The 19,390-nt window shown below is 36.6% G+C and overlaps 3 protein-coding genes across 3 annotated transcripts; all 3 read right to left on the reverse strand.

The window, feature by feature from the left end:
• Window positions 1–449: 449 nt before the first annotated feature.
• LOC136249942 (transient receptor potential cation channel subfamily A member 1-like) lies at window positions 450–13,838 on the reverse strand. The gene is made up of 17 exons (XM_066042080.1): window positions 13,595–13,838; window positions 13,050–13,224; window positions 6,175–6,952; window positions 5,158–5,368; window positions 5,000–5,104; window positions 4,835–4,932; window positions 4,025–4,210; window positions 3,183–3,297; window positions 2,988–3,127; window positions 2,626–2,732; window positions 2,313–2,578; window positions 2,051–2,252; window positions 1,595–2,001; window positions 1,334–1,543; window positions 1,209–1,277; window positions 925–1,146; window positions 450–871 (listed from the first exon to the last, which is right to left on the reverse strand). The coding sequence occupies exons 1-17, from the start codon at window positions 13,775–13,777 to the stop codon at window positions 599–601; spliced, it is 3,747 nt and encodes a 1,248-aa protein (XP_065898152.1). The 5' UTR covers window positions 13,778–13,838; the 3' UTR covers window positions 450–598.
• Window positions 13,839–14,977: 1,139 nt separating this feature from the next.
• Window positions 14,978–18,825, reverse strand: LOC136249943 (transient receptor potential cation channel subfamily A member 1 homolog). Its single transcript, XM_066042081.1, has 16 exons — window positions 18,719–18,825; window positions 18,577–18,674; window positions 18,383–18,529; window positions 18,208–18,328; window positions 18,022–18,158; window positions 17,859–17,968; window positions 17,527–17,813; window positions 17,294–17,474; window positions 17,013–17,249; window positions 16,932–16,967; window positions 16,821–16,880; window positions 16,343–16,755; window positions 16,069–16,287; window positions 15,946–16,014; window positions 15,693–15,887; window positions 14,978–15,399 (listed from the first exon to the last, which is right to left on the reverse strand). The coding sequence occupies exons 3-16, from the start codon at window positions 18,412–18,414 to the stop codon at window positions 15,070–15,072; spliced, it is 2,427 nt and encodes an 808-aa protein (XP_065898153.1). The 5' UTR covers window positions 18,415–18,529; window positions 18,577–18,674; window positions 18,719–18,825; the 3' UTR covers window positions 14,978–15,069.
• LOC136248379 (uncharacterized) lies at window positions 18,549–19,382 on the reverse strand. The gene is made up of 4 exons (XM_066040163.1): window positions 19,114–19,382; window positions 18,886–19,069; window positions 18,719–18,832; window positions 18,549–18,674 (listed from the first exon to the last, which is right to left on the reverse strand). Exons 1-4 carry the CDS (start codon window positions 19,380–19,382, stop codon window positions 18,549–18,551), a joined length of 693 nt encoding a protein of 230 aa, XP_065896235.1.
• Between the last annotated feature and the right edge of the window lie 8 nt (window positions 19,383–19,390).

The following is a 19,390-nucleotide window of genomic DNA, read 5'->3' on the forward strand; positions in this document are numbered from 1 at the left end:
TTGTGTGGGGTCATATCACTTGAATGGAGAAATATCGGCAAAGTATTGGTTTAGTAGGACACATTGTCACTACACACGGTACAATGAATACTGACCTGTCAGTATATAGCTATAGTGAGGTCGTATATAATAGTATTTAGTCAATGTTATTATTTTATCAATAGGCACCTGTGTTTCCTCTTAATCTATAACAAATCAGCCTTCATTTTTGTTTATTATACTGAACTTTTACCATCTTTTTGTAGCTGTGTGGAAGAAACAGATATGTATTTGTGTCCCTACACTTTGACAAGGTGCTGTACAACCTATGATAAGATATAAAGAATCTACCAATTATAATGTGTAAGATCGGTACATAAATTAAAAGTATTCCTTCTAACCTCCAAGTCAATCACAAACATTTTATCTAATCCCTGGTAACTATTAAATACAACCATCATTCACAACTATATCTTTAATCTATGCATTGCGTATAGTTATGTAGCTATAGTCAAGTTGATACACAGCAAATATATGTGATGTATATGACACAGGTAGCGCATGCTACTATTTCACACTTATACAAACTACAATTAACACAATATATTGTTTTCTACACTCAAGCTTCACTTTCTTCACTTTTCCCTTCAAACTTAACCACATATTCTTGTATTTTATCTGACAATACTCTAGGACGACGTCCTGAAAATCCTGATGTTACCTTCTTCTTAACATCTTGTTTAAGCTCTTTAATAGCACCCAGCAACTCCTGATCTCTCTTCTTAGCTTCAGCAGATTCTTTAACCAGCTGATCAACTATGGTTTTGATTTGCATCACAGCATTTGTGTTAAGCAGAACTTGTGCTTTAACATCATCAATTGGCTCCAGTGCCTAATATGTGATCCATAATAAATTAGGATTTCATCTGGTGGTTCAGTACAAACCTCTTTTCCTTGGAGCAAAGTAGTCAACTTTTCTTCAGTATTTAGTTGGTTTACTTCCTTTACTACTTGTCTGTAGGACTTTCTGAATAGTGTAGTATAAGCTGATCTGTACCATCTCTGATAGAATGGAACGATGGGATTCTTTTCTATTCTTTGAAAGGGTTTCTTTAGTCTTCTCCTTACCCATGGTAGCTTTTCCTCAACTTCTAAAGCTAAGCTGACCTGTATATAACACATGTTAGATTTACCATAGGAATTAAAATCAGGTGGTTTATAGTATGTACCTGCAAACTTAAATATGTCAACGTAGCCTTATTCTCCACCTTCTGTGTGTCACCAACAGCAAGACCAATCTATACACACAGATGACATCAAAGTTACAAAACGTTAAACAATGATCAAAACCAACCAGTAAGTTGAGGAACAATATTGGCATTAATATCACAAACACTGCCCATAGGATATTGGACAAAAGTGGATAATTTATTGATCCAAGTGGAGCATCGTTTTGACCATCTCTAAACCGAAACACTTGTTCATACTCCATTTCTCCTGAAGACATGACTAATAATTTCATCAAAGAAAGTGGTGCTGTGTCAAAAGAAGTTTCGACCTCAGACTAGGAAAGAAAAAATGCTAAACTAAGAGTGAATTATGTATAAAAACTTACTCTGGCAAACAACATGTAAAATGGCAATGCAAAAGCAACAATTAAAATTGCTGGCAAATAAATCAACTTCAAAAATGTCCATATAACAGCTTGGAGCATATTAATGGGAATGCCAGTTATGGGTAGTTTCTTCAAATACATCACTAAATCAATCCATCCTAGGAATACAGCTAAAGCACCAAATTGCCAAGCATAACTCTCTAGACAGAAACACTTTTCTGCATGTCCAACAACAGCAACTGTGACAGTACTGGCAATTAGTAGTATTTCTAGGTAATTCTCTGCTTCTCCCAAGTAATGCCTTCCTCTGCTAATAAATTCTACTACTTCAGTCACAGTGCGAACACCACAATAGGCCAACAACAATGTAGCAGCAAATCGTAAAAACACTTGATCACTGTCAGACTCTGTGTATAGTAGTACATGACGTATGCACAATATTGAGTAGGTACGTACCTTCATCACACTGTCCCCCTGCATCACAAGTATTTATCCTTGGTATAGGCAACACAACCACAAATGCTGTAAGAAAACCCAAAAACACTAAGTAGATGGCCAAGTTGACGAAAAACGCAGGCATGGCATATGCCCTCCATTTGTAAGACAGCAACTCATGAGTGACTGGGTGTTGAAGTAAATTAGTGCGCTCATATCTTACCTACGGCAGAATTTATACAGTACATAATTAAAATGTGGCTAATGGGGTGAATGAGTTTACCATCCAGCGTAACACATGATTGTTTTTATCAAAACGTTTTAGTGTCCTTGTAGTATTCAACTGTACTGCTTCTGGTAGTGTGTAGAGTCCTAATGTCCCTGTGCCAGGAGTAGCTCCAAACATTGAATTGTAGAACCCGCGTATGCCACCTCCTGGGGGATCTTCAAAATCATCCAAATATTCAAAATGCATTTTGAAGGCAATGTCTTGTCCCCTCTCATTCTCTTCCCGTTCGATGCAGTTGTAGAGCACAACTTCAGCAGCATCTATAAGGTGGCATACAATAAACAAAAACCATCAAGTTCAGCCATACCAGGTAGATATTTTATAAGCAGTCTCAGTGGTGTTGATCCATACTTATCGCACCCAGTGAGTGCTTCTCGCCAGTGACAACTGTTCACAATTGCTAGTGCAGCTTGTCTGTATAGAAATATGGACATGCACAAAATGGTCACACTGTTTTATAACAGTTATCAGAAGTGAATGTTAACCTTTCAGACTATTATTATGCAGTTGCAAATGTGGACAGTGGGTATATTTTGGCAATGTGGACAATGGATATATTTGGTAATTCATATAAATGACCAACATACTTTAAATTCCTTGCATCAGTTTGCTTATGCCCATATATATATAGCTATATGAAAACAGATACATGAACAAAAGGTTGCTTACAAGTGGCCACGATCAGCTGCTGCTGCTAAACAGTTATGTCCATCTTTATTCTGAAGGGTGACATCAATGTGAGGATGTTGCAACAATTGTAGTACACATTTTACGTGTCCATTTTTTGAAGCTAAAAGCAATGGTGTAGTCTACAATATTTCCCCAAGTAAATCACATACCACCATTAGCTAATAAATTACGTACTTGGACTTTGCCATAACCACCACTAACTGCTACATCTCGTGACAGCAAGTAATTCATGACCTTTACATGTCCCTGACTAGCAGCACAGGCTAGGGGTGTTCCATCTTCGCATTCACTAAAAATTGTCATGTGGTTGTGTTATAAATAAGTTATTAAAACATGTATCCTATAAATTAGGTATGGCAGTACTTAATAGCAAGGATCACGAAAGTTGGCATTTCCCTACCAAATTTTTTTACATACTTTTGAATTTTCTATATACTGACTGACTAACTGATGCCTTCAAACAAGCATAGCTCAATAATGGCTCATGCTACACACTTGACTTTTTTAAGTTAACGTGCCTCTGGTGTATAATAGATACATCGTGGACCAACGTTTGTCCATCTTCAAGTCTCATTTTTCTTTGCTTTGAACACAATGGTATCAATTTGTGGTAGCACTTCTGTAAAGTAACTACAATGAAAACATGCAGGCTTGTCCATATTAGTCAAAGTAACCAGATTAAATACAAACAAGCTTTGTGAAGTTTTTGTTGTATATAAAACTGTGTAACAGCAGATATTAGCTGAAAACTAAGCAAAATAGTAACACTGCTTGCCAGTTTGCATTTGAAACACATACAGTCATGCAATTTAACAAAAATCAATGGGTATAAATAATATAGTAGAGATTGATATAATAAAAAGCAGAGAGATTACAGCCATGCTGATAATATGAGCTAAAGTAGGGACTAACTTTGCACATCAGATGAGTAGCTCCCTTGTTTTAGTACATTTTATTACAATAATCCCTACTAGCTACAAGTTTTTTCTTTACAATATAGTAAATCTTAAACTTACCATGCTTCCAGTTCAGTCCCACTTGTACACAAATAATTCACAACCTGTAAGTGTCCATTGAGACAAGCAAGATGAAGTGCAGTGTACCCATCATTGTCTACTAAATTCAGGTCACTATCAACATGACCATCAGTACTGTCCATGTCCACTGTGGCACTTTCAAGGCAGTGCAAAGCTTTCACACACCTTCATACAAGACAAGTACATGAATATTGCAAATGCCATGTGTAGGTGAAGAAATGAGTACATATATGTACAAATTACATATGCAAAAGTTTGACTTTTACACACACTCCCACTCTTAAATTTACCACAACTTGATTGACACATTCAACGACAATAATAACCACTTTTTATCTTCACTTTACATAAAGCACTGTTGGATCTGAGCATACTTCATCAGAACTACAATAACCATAACTTTTATTTTGGGTGTTTTGCAGCTGTGGAAAATTGGTCGGTCTTTTTGCTAGAAACTCAACTCTTGACCTGTTTCTCATTTAAAACATCTGATAGTATATAGCGGTCCACTGTCTCCCCATAGCTATGAACACATGTGCTACTATTAGTACTAGATATTAAAGCTGTCAAAACAACAAAATATTTTATGTTAAGAACCATATCCAGCCAGAAAAGAAGAGATGGCAATTAGATGAAATTTTGGAGAAAAATTATAAGCATATTGGAATTTGCATAATAATATATGTTGCAACAGTTCTTGTGTGTTGGATCCATGAAATGATTATACAAATGGTACACACACACACACACATGTGCACAGAGACACGTAGTGAGACACGTAGTGCTCACTCTAAGTGGCCATTTTGAGCAGCAAGCATTAGGGGTGTCCTCCCATCACAGTCAGTATGTTCAAGTTGCTTTACAACATGTTTGTTACACAGCAGAACCTAAAGTAAAACCACAAGATACATATTAGTTTACAGGTGAATATATGCATGCCAAGCACAGACTTACATTAATAATAGATAATGCTCCTGAGGCTGCTGCAATGTGTAGCAACGACTTTCCACTTTCAGGGTCATTTTCTGTTGAAAGATTCAAGTCTACCTGAATCACAGCCTAATGAGATTTACATGGTTAAAGCGCCTTAATATTTTAACTGATGCACTCACATCAATTAGGACCGTGTGATCTGTTTCAATCGCCCATGTAAAAATGTTTTTATTATTTTTGGCATCCAGTGACAAAATGTCTTTGACTGATACATGCTCAGCTTTTGCAATTGCCTTCAACATATGCAGCAAGACCTCTACATTTCCAGCAATAATGGCTGTCATTAGAGGTGTGTTGCCAGCCACATTCTTCACTGTATGACTAGCACCTCTGTATAAAAGTGCAAACAACATTTCATAGGGTACATTATAGAGATATTTATGTCACAGGTGATATATGTATACATCACGTACAGGTGAATATAACTTTAACGCATAGGTGATAATAATACCATGCATTCAAATATAACACATGCAATGACATATGGAGATTTGAGGATTATGAAAAACAAAGTTTGTCTTCCTAATTTCTTTCTTTTCCTGTCCTATTTATGTGGTTATAAGTCTCATTTGTTGGAGGCACAGAAAATTCAGGATCTCAGGTTGTGTGACTAATTCCTGCATGTAGGCTTTTAGTAGCCCCTAGTGGAAAAGTTATTAGTAACCCATTGGTTTCTACCCACTATGCTTTTCCTAAAAGTATATATGCTGAGTGAAATCCAGTAACATTATGCTGCACCGTAACTAAAAATTGCCTTACTGAAATGAATACACGATACAGCAGCTAGGTTCAATTGTAAAAATGTATATATAATATTGTTATTTTGTGTGGATGTCCTCCTAAGGGTAGAAACTATGCACTATGTGAACATGCTAAGTTTGAAATACATTCTACTGAAGTAGTTGCTTTAGAAGTACGCATATCTCCTTAGAACCAAATAATTATTACATTTAAAGTGCCAATTAAAATTTCTAAGGGTATGGAAAATACTTGTCTTTGTTGGCATGCTATTTAGTTTCTGACTCTGTATGTGACTTGTTCATAAGTATAATACGCAATATGGAATCAAGGACTGGTAATTTTATGCTATTGTCACCAAACAAGACACTATTAGTATTTACAATGAGGTGACATACTTCTCAATGAACAGTACAATACTTTTCCAGTGACCCAATTGACATGCCACATGAAGTGGTGTATCTCTTTTGTGGTTGCTTTCACCCAACATCAGCACACATTCATCTTCATCCAACAGTCGAGCATTTAAAACTCCATCATCATCTTTGGAAAATTTGTGAAAAATACCATCTCCATTGTTATTTTTGGTGTGTATGTCAAGTTTGTATGTTGTTTGGAGAAGGTCAAATGCTTCAGTAGTTGAAGCCTCTTTTGCTAGCAGCAGTGGTGTGTTACCCAAGTTGTCTTCTGCCTCCAGCATATTTTGTCTGGTTTCTTCTGGACACTTTTGTATGAGGTGCTCAAGGACTCCCACAGATCCTCTTCGACAAACAATATGTAATGGTATAAACCCCTTCTCAGTTTTACAAATAAAATCTGCATCTTTCTCCAGCAGCATAGTTATGATGTTAGTATTCTCATCAGCACATGCAAAGTGAAGAGGGACATACCCTTGATGATTTTGTTTGTTTACTTCGATTTCAGGATTTTCTAGTAGCATTTTTACAACAATTTCTTTCTGTTTTTGCACAGCCAAAGAAAGCGGTGTTGTCCCTGAAGCATTGTGAGCATTTACTTTAGCCTTTTTCAATAGGAACTCTATGACCTGGTTACTGGTTTCACTCCTTTCAAGTGTGTTAGCTGCCTGACGATGTTTTTCACTGTAGGAATCGTAGTACCGTATAGCTAGCATGAGTGGAGTATCATGGTCGTTATCTTTAGTAGTGCACTCTGTATCTGATAAACAATTGCACAATAGTTATATCAGTACAACTAAAGATGCTATGTATATGTGCATATGTTTTTGCACTTATTTTCTTTTTTTAATTGAATTAAACAGGATACGTGAGTGTCAATACTTACAAGTGTATACTATACTGTTGTTTTAGTATGGAGTTTTAGTTTTAGTTTTAGTTATAGTTGTAACTAGTTTCATCAATAATTTTAGTTTTAGTTTTAGTTATAGTAATCTTTCTTAATTCTTTTTAGTTATTGATTTAGTTATGGTTATTCACTCTTTGTTGTTTTAGTTTTAGTTATAGTTACAGTTAAAAACATGAAAACCTTTTAGTTTTAGTTACAGTTTTAGTTATGCACATCAAAATCTTTTAGTTCTAGTTCTAGTTACAGTTAAAAACATGAAAACCTTTTAGTTTTAGTTACAGTTTTAGTTATATACATGAAAATGTTTTAGTTCTAGTTCTAGTTAAAAAGTTGAAAACCTTTTAGTTTTAGACACAGTTTTAGTTATGTATCTGAAAACCTTTTAGTTATAGTTTTAGTTGTGCATAAGAAAACCTTGTTTAGTTTTAATAGTAAGCACCAAGTGACTATATTGTATGTGAATGAAACTCTTGTTATAATTTCAGTACCATTTTTCCAGCTTAGTAATACAAAATCTTTGAATTACAAGACCTGTCAATTTTTTTATAATATAGATTAATACAACACTTAATACAGTGCATTTGATGCAATCTCTGTCACAGGTATTCCTTATTCTTTCTTAGTAGAACTTCCCTTTCCAAGTTACTATCTGTTGCGTTTGCCAGATGTCGATTCCCCACTTGTAGAAAATACTCTTTCAATAGGGGCTGTTGAAGCAGGTATGCATAAATGTAGCCATTAGCTAAAAGCATTAAATTACAGTGACCATTAACAAAAACGGTTAGCATACTATAGGCCATCACTACTACCTAGTACCTACATTACTGAGTTTGTGAATTTTGGTCAAACAGTTTTTATTAGTTATAGATTTAATAGTATGTACGTAACTATATGATATAGATATTTTAGTTGCATTTAGTTTTAGAAGTAGTATCAAATACATTTAGCGAGCAGTTACAGTTTTAATAATAAGATCAACTTGGCAGTTTTAGTTTTAGTAATAATATAGATTTGATTTTAGTTATAGTTATAGTTTTAGTGATTATATACATTCGTTTTTAGTTACAGTTTTAGTTAACTTAAATATATCTAATCCAAAACAGCCAAGCTGTAAAAAAAGAGTGCGGCCCTGAGAAAGGCTATGGTGAAAAAAGATGTGAAATCCAAGGTGGCGGCCAAGAAATGGCTGTGATGGTAGGTTAATGGTAAAAATTTTAATAATGACAATTCAGGTGAATTTTGTGCCAAGACCAAGCGGCATCAAATTCACCTGAATTGTTGTTATTAAAATTTTTACCATTAACCTACCATCACAGCCATTTCTTGGCCGCCACCTTGGATTTCACATCTTTTTTCACCATAGCCTTTCTCAGGGCCACACTCTTTTTTTACAGCTTGGCTGTTTTGGATTAGATTTCACTTCTTTTTGTATTTGTATACCCCAAAGCCGGCCTATGGCTGGCTTTAGGGCTTTTTAACCTGTCATTTTTTCTTTACTACAGGCAGAAGAAAAGATGAAGCAGGATGATTTCTTTGTAGCTGACCTCTCTGCAAGGTGATCCTTCTAGCTGATCTCTCTACCGGATGACTTGCTTGTAGCTGAACTCTCTACAGGGTGATTTGTTTGTAGCTGAACTCTCTACAAGGTAACTTCTTCTAGCTGATCTTTCTACAGGGTGATTTGTTTGTCTCTACAGGGCAATTTGTTTGCAGCAGAACTCTAGTTTCTTTGTAGCTGAACTCTCTACAATGTAACTTCTTCTAGCTGAACTCTCTACAGGGTAACTTGTTTCTAGCTGAACTCTCTACAGGGTGATTTGTTTGTAGCTGAACTCTCTACAAGGTAACTTCTTCTAGCTGATCTTTCTACAGGGTGATTTGTTTGTAGCTGAATTCTCTACAGGGCAATTTGTTTGCAGCTGAACTCTCTACATGGTAGTTTCTTTGTAGCTGAACTCTCTACAATGTGACTTCTTCTAGCTGAACTCTCTACAGGGTGACTTGTTTCTAGCTGATCTCTCTACAGTGTAACTTGTTTCTAGCTGAACTCTCTACAGGTTGATTTGTTTGTAGCTGAACTCTCTACAATGTACCTTCTTCTAGCTGAACTCTCTACAGGGTGACTTGTTTGTAGTTGAACCCTCTACAGGGTGATTTGTTTGTAGCTGAACTCTCTACAAGGTAACTTCTTCTAGCTGATCTTTCTACAGGGTGATTTGTTTGTCTCTACAGGGCAATTTGTTTGTAGCTGAACTCTCTATATGGTAGTTTCTTTGTAGCTGAACTCTCTACAATGTAACTTCTTCTAGCTGAACTCTCTACAGGGTAACTTGTTTCTAGCTGAACTCTCTACAGGGTGATTTGTTTGTAGCTGAACTCTCTACAAGGTAACTTCTTCTAGATGATCTTTCTACAGGGTGATTTGTTTGTAGCTGAATTCTCTACAGGGCAATTTGTTTGCAGCTGAACTCTCTACATGGTAGTTTCTTTTTAGCTGAACTCTCTACAATGTAACTTCTTCTAGCTGAACTCTCTACAGGGTAACTTGTTTCTAGCTGAACTCTCTACGGGTGATTTGTTTGTAGCTGAACTCTCTACAAGGTAACTTCTTCTAGATGATCTTTCTACAGGGTGATTTGTTTGTAGCTGAATTCTCTACAGGGTGATTTGTTTGTAGCTAAACTCTCTACAAGGTAACTTCTTCTAACTGATCTTTCTACAGGGTGATTTGTTTGTAGCTGAATTCTCTACAGGGCAATTTGTTTGCAGCTGAACTCTCTACATGGTAGTTTCTTTGTAGCTGAACTCTCTACAATGTAACTTCTTCTAGCTGAACTCTCTACAGGGTGACTTGTTTCTAGCTGATCTCTCTACAGGGTGACTTGTTTCTAGCTGAACTCTCTACAGGGTGATTTGTTTGTAGCTGAACTCTTTGCATGATTGTTTCTTTGTAACTGAACTCTCTACAATGTGACTTCTTCTAGCTGATCTCTCTACAGGATGACTTGTTTCTAACTGAACTCTCTATAGTGTGATCTGTTCATAGCGGAACTTTCTACTGGGTGATTTGTTTGCAGCTAAACTCTTTGCATGATTGTTTCTTTGTAACTGAACTCTCTACAAGGTAACTTCTTCTAGCTGATCTCTCTACAGGGCAATTTGTTTGTAGCTGAATTCTCTATTAGGTACCTTCTTCTAGCTGATCTGACTACAGGGTGACTTGTTTGTAGCTGAATTCCCTACAGAATAACTTGCAATGTAATATAACTGTGTAAATTATACATGCAGCTGAATGCTTTATTAGGGTGACTGTTCTATTAGAGTATCTCGATCTCGCATTTGCTGCACGTAGTTGCCTTTCGAATCATAACTCAGTGATTTGTAATCCGATTCTTCTGTACTACTGCAAGAACTTTCTATGATGATTATTCCAGCTACATACTGATTTTCAGTTCATTGCTCTAAGCGGTTTGCCTGGTAGACACGAAAACTAATAGTTTTTTTATTCATAAAAATCAATCGCGTAATTTTGACACAGGTTGAGTTTTGTGTCATATCTCCATGGTCTTTATCCCGATCCCTTTCAAACCACAAAAAGGCACTCCTACGATGGTTGCTCCATCTACATATCAAGTTTCAACTGATTCCTCCAAGGGGTTTACCCTGTAGGCGTGACAGACCTTCGACCTTATTTTACGCAAATAATCGGTAATAACTCCGTGAATGTTCATCGGATTCTTACCAAAGTTGGTACGGGGATCCACCTTAATGAGCCCTTTAAGTGTGCCAAATTTCAGCCCAATCCGAGCACGCATTCGTGTTTTATGGCGAATTCTGCCAAGTGTACGAAATGAAGAAGATGAAGAAGTAAAAAACGAAGAAATTAAAACGAAATTTTGTTTGCTCGTATCTCGGAAATGGCTGGACCGATTTTCTTCAAATTCGGTATGTAGACTCCCCTAACTGGGCGGCACGTCTCTAGCAAATTTGGTTCCAATCGGATAAGGGATCACAGAGCTACATAGGTGTGAAAATTGCGTTTTCTTTCTTCCTGTTAATATACTCACGGTGTGGCGCGCCGGCTTCTTGGGCCGCACGACACACTATCGTGTGTCTTGATTTACCTTACTAAAAGTACTTTTAGTTTTAGTTACAGTTAACTGAAACAACACTAGTATACTAGAAAGTCTCTGTTACCATAGTTATGGACCATTTCCTATACTTGACAAGTTACACTGAAAGCGGCTATACATTGCATGTATTTGTAGGATATGATTACACTCTATTGTAGTCCAAGATATTTCAACCATAATATCTCAGCTACATATAAGGTATATAGTGTATAGGAAATACATTGACTGCAATAAAAATGCAGTGTAGGAGTATAATGTGGCTGTTTGTGGTGCATGCCTCAACTGTTACTTCATCACCGTTTGTTCTCTGGTGATATTGGTGTTCAAACTCAGGTTTTTATACACTATTTTGGCAATAAAATAGAACCTGTTAATGTAGACTCAAGAAACTCCAAAAGACAACTGTACTTAGTTAGGTATCAGATTATAGTACATATACTGTATTGTCTTGTAAATATGTCTTAAGATGCTTATGATAGATACTGGCACCCAATGCATGTTTGTGTACTTAAGTACAACATACGTATAGTTCACAGAATTCTATGTACATATCAGTGAAGGAACGTAAAGTACAGGCAAGTAGTGTTCTTCCTCTATATCAACATAGTCACCAGATGGTAGCAATCCACTTGTTTGGTTCAGTATATCATGCATAGTGAAAGTGCTTACTGCATGGTTTACAGCAGTTCTAAGACATCCAAAAATACCCTATGATACTTTGAGGAAGTACACATATTAGAAATGAAACAAGGAAATACGAATCCATAGCACTGTGCAAGTGATCAAAACTTTAGTCATGTTACCGTTGATGGTAAAGGACTATTGAAATGTGTAGTAAAGGCAGATAGCTATATGTAGCTTTCTCCTATATGCTATAAAATGTTAGCATTAACAGTGATACCTCCTCAGTGTTATACTTGGTTGAAAATTCAAGATTTATATCTTGCTACAGTCACTAAAATTCTTTGTCATTTGTCAATTACCTGTCAGTGTGTCCATGCAGTGCTTAAAAACTCCCTTCGGAAACTCTTATTATTTTACATACTGTATAGCGGGAAAATTTTCACGTTTTTCACTGATTCACTCCAATCAACAAAAATTTTCTTCTTTGAAGTATGTGCCTTGACATTGTTGTTAATGCATAGAAAATCCTGAAAAGCGAACCCTCAAAATGTCATCTGCAAAATATTCCTCCCTCAAAAGTGTCCTACTATATGGTGTATAGATTATCCCATAGATATTAGTATTTAATATCTATGGTTTTGCTATACCACTGACTATGGTTTTGCTATACCATGCATACATACATTACGCCGGAGCTAGAGGGTGACAATACCTGTACATATAGCATGACAGAATTATATGAAAAGTATGACATTTCAAAAAACCAGCCATTCAGATGCTACTCACAACCAGTTTAACCGTTGAAACTTACAAATACATTTTGGCCATTTCTACAGTTGAAAAATCACTTGTTTACAAATAACCTCAAATTCACATTTCATTATTGATACATTTGATATCAAGAAGAGAACATTTATGGGCTTAATTTATCTAACCAATACTGCTATATACTGACACAAATTTATCTTCAATAATTGTTTTGTAACCTTATTAAACAATCATGATGAATGAAGTCATTTTTTTGTGAATTGAAAATCATGAACAGAAGTGACCATTGTCTATTATACTGTATAACACTATAGTACACTATAGCTATGCCATGAAACATAACATTTGACTTGCATGGGCTGCAAGCTGTACTAGCTATGTTACACAGGAATCCATTTCACTGTCGGTATGTAATATTAACTCACTGGCTCCATTGTTAATAAGGTAATGGATGATTGATAGCCTCTTGTAGCAGACAGCATAATGGAGCATATTGTAGCCTTCATCTTCAGTAGCTAGATCAATGAGGTAGTCACAAGAGTGCTTCTTCGTGGTCCTCAAAATTTCTTTGACTCTTTGTAAATCTCCATTGATAGCCGCCTAAATTGGAACACGCACATAACTATGAATTAATAATGCTTGCTACTTGCATGGTGTGTGTAAAGAGAATAGCTAGCTACTTTGCTATGTAACAAGTTTTGACTCATTGCGGCTTCCTGATCTATGACCAGTTCAGCTGCATAAATGTACTAGTGGAGCTCATACACAAAAGGCATGCAGAGTTGAACCTGCACTCAAAGTGATTAGCTATCACAAGCCTGAATTAAACAAGGAAGCTGGCAGGGTGAACTGAAGCCATGCTCCAAGGATGCATGGCATAATCACTTAGCTAATTAATAGTGGCTACTCTGCATGGCCAGGTTTTGGCATACTAGCTATGTACTTTCTTTGCAAATAGCTAGCTACTTACTTTTGCACCATCTAGTTGAACTATTTCAGCGAGCTCGTATAGTACTTCTTGTTCTGCGGAAAAGCCGTGGAAAGGAAGATGAGAGGGTGATTTAAATCCGTCCAAGCTAATAATACTCTGGTTTCTCAGAGACTGATCCAGAAGAGTATGCGGAACAAGATTTCCACTTGTTGTTCTGTCCATGTCGGTATGAGTGCTCTCGTACTGCCGTAGACTGTGAACATTGAGTTATATAAGTAGGATGGTGTTCCGTTACCGCAAATTTACATTTCCTTCATTGTTAGGATTGGTGTCTATTCTAAGTGCACGTGAGCCTATGTAGGCTTGGTGAACTATTAAGGCTAGCCAAAAAAAATCTATAGCAAGCCTAAGCAGCTATGCATACTGAATCATACTATATATGCAGTATGCAAGGAATTCTATGAACCGTACAGTTGTGTGTACATAGCTATATATAGCTAGTTTATCTCAGCTGCATGCCCTGGTGAATTATTGTTGCTAGTACAACAGCAAAATATTATATAACACTTTAATATTCTTGGTCCATGCAACTTTAAAGTGGCTGTACCAAATAATAGTTAATTATTGATGTCATTACCAGTTAAGTCTAGCTGCTTGCATGTAGTTTTACAAGGTCAAGTCATCTGCAGCTGATCATTTGCTCCAGGCTTAGTGGTTTGACTCCAGTCTCTGCAAATAGTTTGGAACAGTGTGGTGATGGTCCCATATTAACAAATACCATTTATGATTGTTTGCTAATTTCAAAGTAATAGAAGCCCATACATTCTAATTGACCACCACCAATTAGCAGCTTCATGTTTTGACCACTTAACACCATATAGTCAGAAATCTATATAGTAGGTTTGTTGATGTCAACAGCAGCTACATAGCTACACTAACATACTGAATTAATACAACGTTTATAGAAATGGGGTGGAAGTAAAATTGTAAAGCACACCAGCATATGGCATTGTATACAAGTTGTTGTGTGTCATGCACAAGTCAACTAGCTAGTTGAATATTCTCACAAAACAAATATTTACTGCTACTAAAGCTGTGCACATAAAATTAAAGCACTACACACAGAGGATTAAGATAATTACAATGCTACGCACTTCATACTACTACTAGTGCACAGAGTGGTAAGCATGGTACACATTTAATTCTGCACGACTAGAATATGCTTCACACAGTGATTACTGCTATTGTGTTCCTTGGTGCAGACATGCTTTTTAAAACCAATCCAGACTCTTCATAGCTGCGTGGTGTTTTTGCCTGACTGGTTCAAAAACAGGCACAATTCATACTCTTAATTGCTATGAGTATTGACAGCAACAGATTATCTACATTCGGTTGCAGGTAAGATAACTACAACATGTATTGCACTACAACCTTTCACCGTATGTGTATATAGACAACAACTATATTCAGCAATACAATAGTCATATATTAGATAAATTATCATAGCTTCCATTTCATAAATGTTCAGTGTTCTTCCTGTCTATATGTGGAAGACTCAGTGCATCAGTTTGACTAACAATAGACTGTCTACCATTTATGGACATTTTAAGAGCATCATCAATTGACATTCTGCTTGCAGCAAGCGTATCATTATTTCTTGTACTAAAATTGTATTCTTTTGTTTCATTGTCATATTGTAGCAACGGAATTTGAGAAATATTTTTTTTAGTTGATTGGATTAAATTTTCCAGAACTTGCATCTTATCCATGAACCCCTTCTCTAACTCATCCATCTGCTTCACAACAGTTTCTTTAAGTTCCTTTAATGGATCTTTAGTAGAATTCTACAATAAGCGACAACATAGAATGGTAGCTATTTACTCCATGTGTATAGTGGTATATTTCAGTGATTCAACCTGACTTAAATGGCATGGACTTCTTGCCAGCATAGGGCTTTATACTAAATGCTATCCCAATGGGGACATGTAAGTGACGTAGCGCAGAGAAAACTCTACAACGGATAGCCAAAACCAAAGGGGTAGCTTGATAAATGGCACCAGTATGCTTACGTGTGTAGGTGACAGCCTAGCAGATCTAGTAGCAATACAAAAATACTTCCCTATATATACTCACATACCTGCAAAGTGTTGAAAATTGTTTGAAGTTCTTTGTCATCTTTTAAACTGGAAAGCAATTTTTTTTGCCGGTTGTACCAATTTCTTGTGATAAAAGAATATCTACCACCTGCTGCAAGAGTATAGGTCTTCATCTTTTTCTTACAAAACTTCCTTAACACTGGTGCACTATCTTCAACCTCCAACGCCAATTGTACCTGTCAATAATTGTCAGCACTATAGTTATATGATTTATTTACTATGCATTTCTAGAACCTGGAGACCCAGCCTGATCAACGTAGCTCTTGCTCTTTCAGAAGCTGTGTCTCCTACAGCCAAACCAACCTGTATGCAGAGAACGAGTAATATAATTTTGTTCATATATTATATAAACTATACCAGTAAGTTGTTGAACAGCACTGGCATCATTATGATAAACACTATCCACAGGAAGTAAGCCGCTCCAGGGAAGTGTAGAGTTGGCAGTGGTGCTCCATTGTTATTATCAAAATTATCAACAGTATTTAGGAATAATGTGTCAAACTCAAATTCACCGGTGGTCATGACCAGAGTTTTCACAAAAGCTCTACCAGGTGTAGAAAATGGTGTTAACTTATCCTGCAACATAATGTGCACTTTAATACCATTTGTTAACTACTACACTATGACATACCGGCCTCACTAACAACATGTAAAATGGAAGAGCAAATGATAGAATTAGTAGAGCTGGTATGATGGCTAATGTCGCAAATGTGTACACAATGTTTAACAAGATATTGATGGGAATTCCAGTAAAGGGTAACCGTTTTAAAAACATCAGCAAGTCTGTCCATGCTAAGAAGAGAGAAATAGCCCCCACTTGCCACACCCCAGAAGTTGTACAGAAACAGTCACCTCTGTGGTGCCCTAAGCAAAATATAATTGTTAAAACAAACAGTGGAATCTCCACAAGGTTCTCCAAGTCATGAAAGTATAGGAATTTTCGTCTCCATATTTGCAGCAGTTCAAGCAGCAGTTGAACAATGGAAGACAACAAAATGATGTAGTTTACTATATCCAGCGTACGATACTCTTGACTACTCAATCCTGCATGTGTACACACACACACACACACATAGCCATCTGGTTAATAACACGACATCACAACATACCATAATCTTCACATTCTTCAACACTCCTTGAGTGTGTATTTATTGGAGCACTTTTACAAGCTGAATAACAACAAAATAACTGATTGATTCTATTATCTGAAGTTAACTTACTGTTGCAGTCAAAGTGAGTTTGATTAGCATCAACTCCTGTGCATGCATTATAGTCACTCAACAACACTACAAACTAAATACCTATTTCTTCTTCCATTTCTATTGTAGTATTGAAACTGTATGTATCATTTTCTGCTCCATTGCAAGTAAAATTATTATCACAAACAGTTTTTTCAGTGTTCTCTCCCTGGCAGAAACGTCCACCAAGCAATGGGGTAGGATTGTTGCACTCTCTAGTGCGAACCCGTGTGAAGACATTGTCATTGCATTTAACTGTACAGCACGACCATTCACTCCACTGACTCCAGCATCCATCAACTGCAAAGAAGATACTAACCAAGTACAGCATGCAATAACTGTACCTCTGCAAACTGGACCATTAGGTAGAGGTGTTACAAAAATCAGTGAAGTAAAAAGAGCAAGGAAAATAACATAGAACACAAGATTTAAGAAAAAGGATGGAGCACCAAAAGTCCGCCATTTATGATCTAGCAGACTACCCACTACTGGGTGTGTTAAGAGCCTTGTTCTCTGGTGTATCACCTGTAATATACACCATAAGTTATGATATCTATTACTCATAACTATATAGTACCATTAGCATTAAAGGATGATTTTTTATGGTGTAAGAAGCAGGACCCCATGGTTTATTGTCATCATCTTCATAAAATTCTGTATAGAAAACAGGATTCACAAAGGATGTATCCACTGCTGTTGCTGGCTTGATGAAAACATTAATTAACTTGTCAAAAAAGCTAGGGTTAGGTGGATCCTGAAAGTCATCCAAGTATTCAAACAAGTAAGTTATTGCATTGCTCTCATTGTCTCCTTCTTTGTGCTGTTCCTCAATGATACACTGATACAACACTACCTCAGCAACATCTGTGATCATATTATAGCAATATGACAGTTATTTAGTAATTATACCTGGCATATACTTGATAAGCAATCTCATTGGTGTTGTCTCATCATGGGTTGTGCAGAACCTCATCAACCTTTGCCAGTACCGGCTAGTAACTAATGCCATAACTACTTCCCTTTACAGTAATAACGGTGTAATAGATTTAATAGATAAATGCACTTATATTACTTGTGCTTATTAAGGATAGCTTCAATCAAACAGTTGTGGCCATTATCATTGTTAATGGCAACATTCACACCATGATCTAGCAAGACCTTTACCACTTGGACATGCCCATTCTTACAGGCTAACATTAGAGGTGTGCTCTGTCAGAAATATAACTGACAGTGTACAGTCACTTGGGAAGGCACAAACCTGCAGAGTACATTTGTTACAGCCACCATCAGTGGATACATCTCTGCTCAGCAAATATCTCACAACTTCATGGTGTCCAAAATTTGCAGCGGTTGACAAAGGAGTACCCAACACTCCATTGCTGTATGTAAGTTATGCCAACATAGGATATATTTACAATCAACTGTATGCCAACTTTGCTTCTGGATCTGCTCTAGTGTTCTCCATTAAGAATTTCACAATCTTTAGGTGACCTTTCAGACATGCCGTGTGAAGTGGAGTATTACAATTGAAATCTTCAGCTGCTACAAGTGCATTGCTCTGTATCAACCTTTGGACACAGCTACAAGAAATTATGTCAATCAAACATGAATTAATGCTTCCACTAACTCAATATTTCCATACTCAGTAGCAACATGCAGTGGTGTATATCCAAACTTGTTGTATGCACTGGTAAATATTTCACCATAGGAAGTAGGAAGCACAACCTGTATATGGGAATAGTACTATGTTGTGGTTAATATCACCTTACAGACAAGCACGTTGCTGTCGGAGATTTAGCAGTGGCATGTACTAAACTATTTTCATGCTCATCAAGCAAAGTTAAATTTATTGAATGGTTTGTGTTGTAAGCATCAGTCAGTACCTAAATAAATAAAAAAATCATGATCTGAATACAACGTGACTGGTTGGGTTAACCTCAAGTAATTCGGTGTGTTCATTTTCAATGGCCCATTCGAGAACAGTTTTACCATGTCTTGCATGAGTGTAAATTTCACACCCACATTCTACAAACATTCTTATCACTTCCTTGTGTTTAGCAGCTATTGACACCATAAAAGGTGTTAAATCACTGCTGTTTCTAGCTTCCATATCAGCTCCTCTGTATATATTTAAATAGTAAAATAAATTCTTAAGTAAAATTACTTGTTTAACCTCTCAATAAATAAGAATGCTAGATCTTTGTGACCAATTGCTGCAACAATATGGAGAGGCTGGTCTCTGCTACGGTTCTTGCCGTGCAGCAGGGACTGGTCTTGGTCAATTATCAGATTACCAATCTCAGGGTCAGTGTGTGCAGTGAACAAATGCAACAGGTTATTGCCTTGGTTATTGCGAGCATGCAAATTAGATTTCAACAGGAGCAACAATTCCACCACTTCTTTTGAACAATAAGTGGACTGCACGGCCACCATTAATGGGG

This window comes from Dysidea avara, chromosome 3 (genome assembly GCF_963678975.1).
Source record: "Dysidea avara chromosome 3, odDysAvar1.4, whole genome shotgun sequence".
In the NCBI taxonomy this organism is placed as follows: Eukaryota; Metazoa; Porifera; class Demospongiae; order Dictyoceratida; family Dysideidae; genus Dysidea; species Dysidea avara.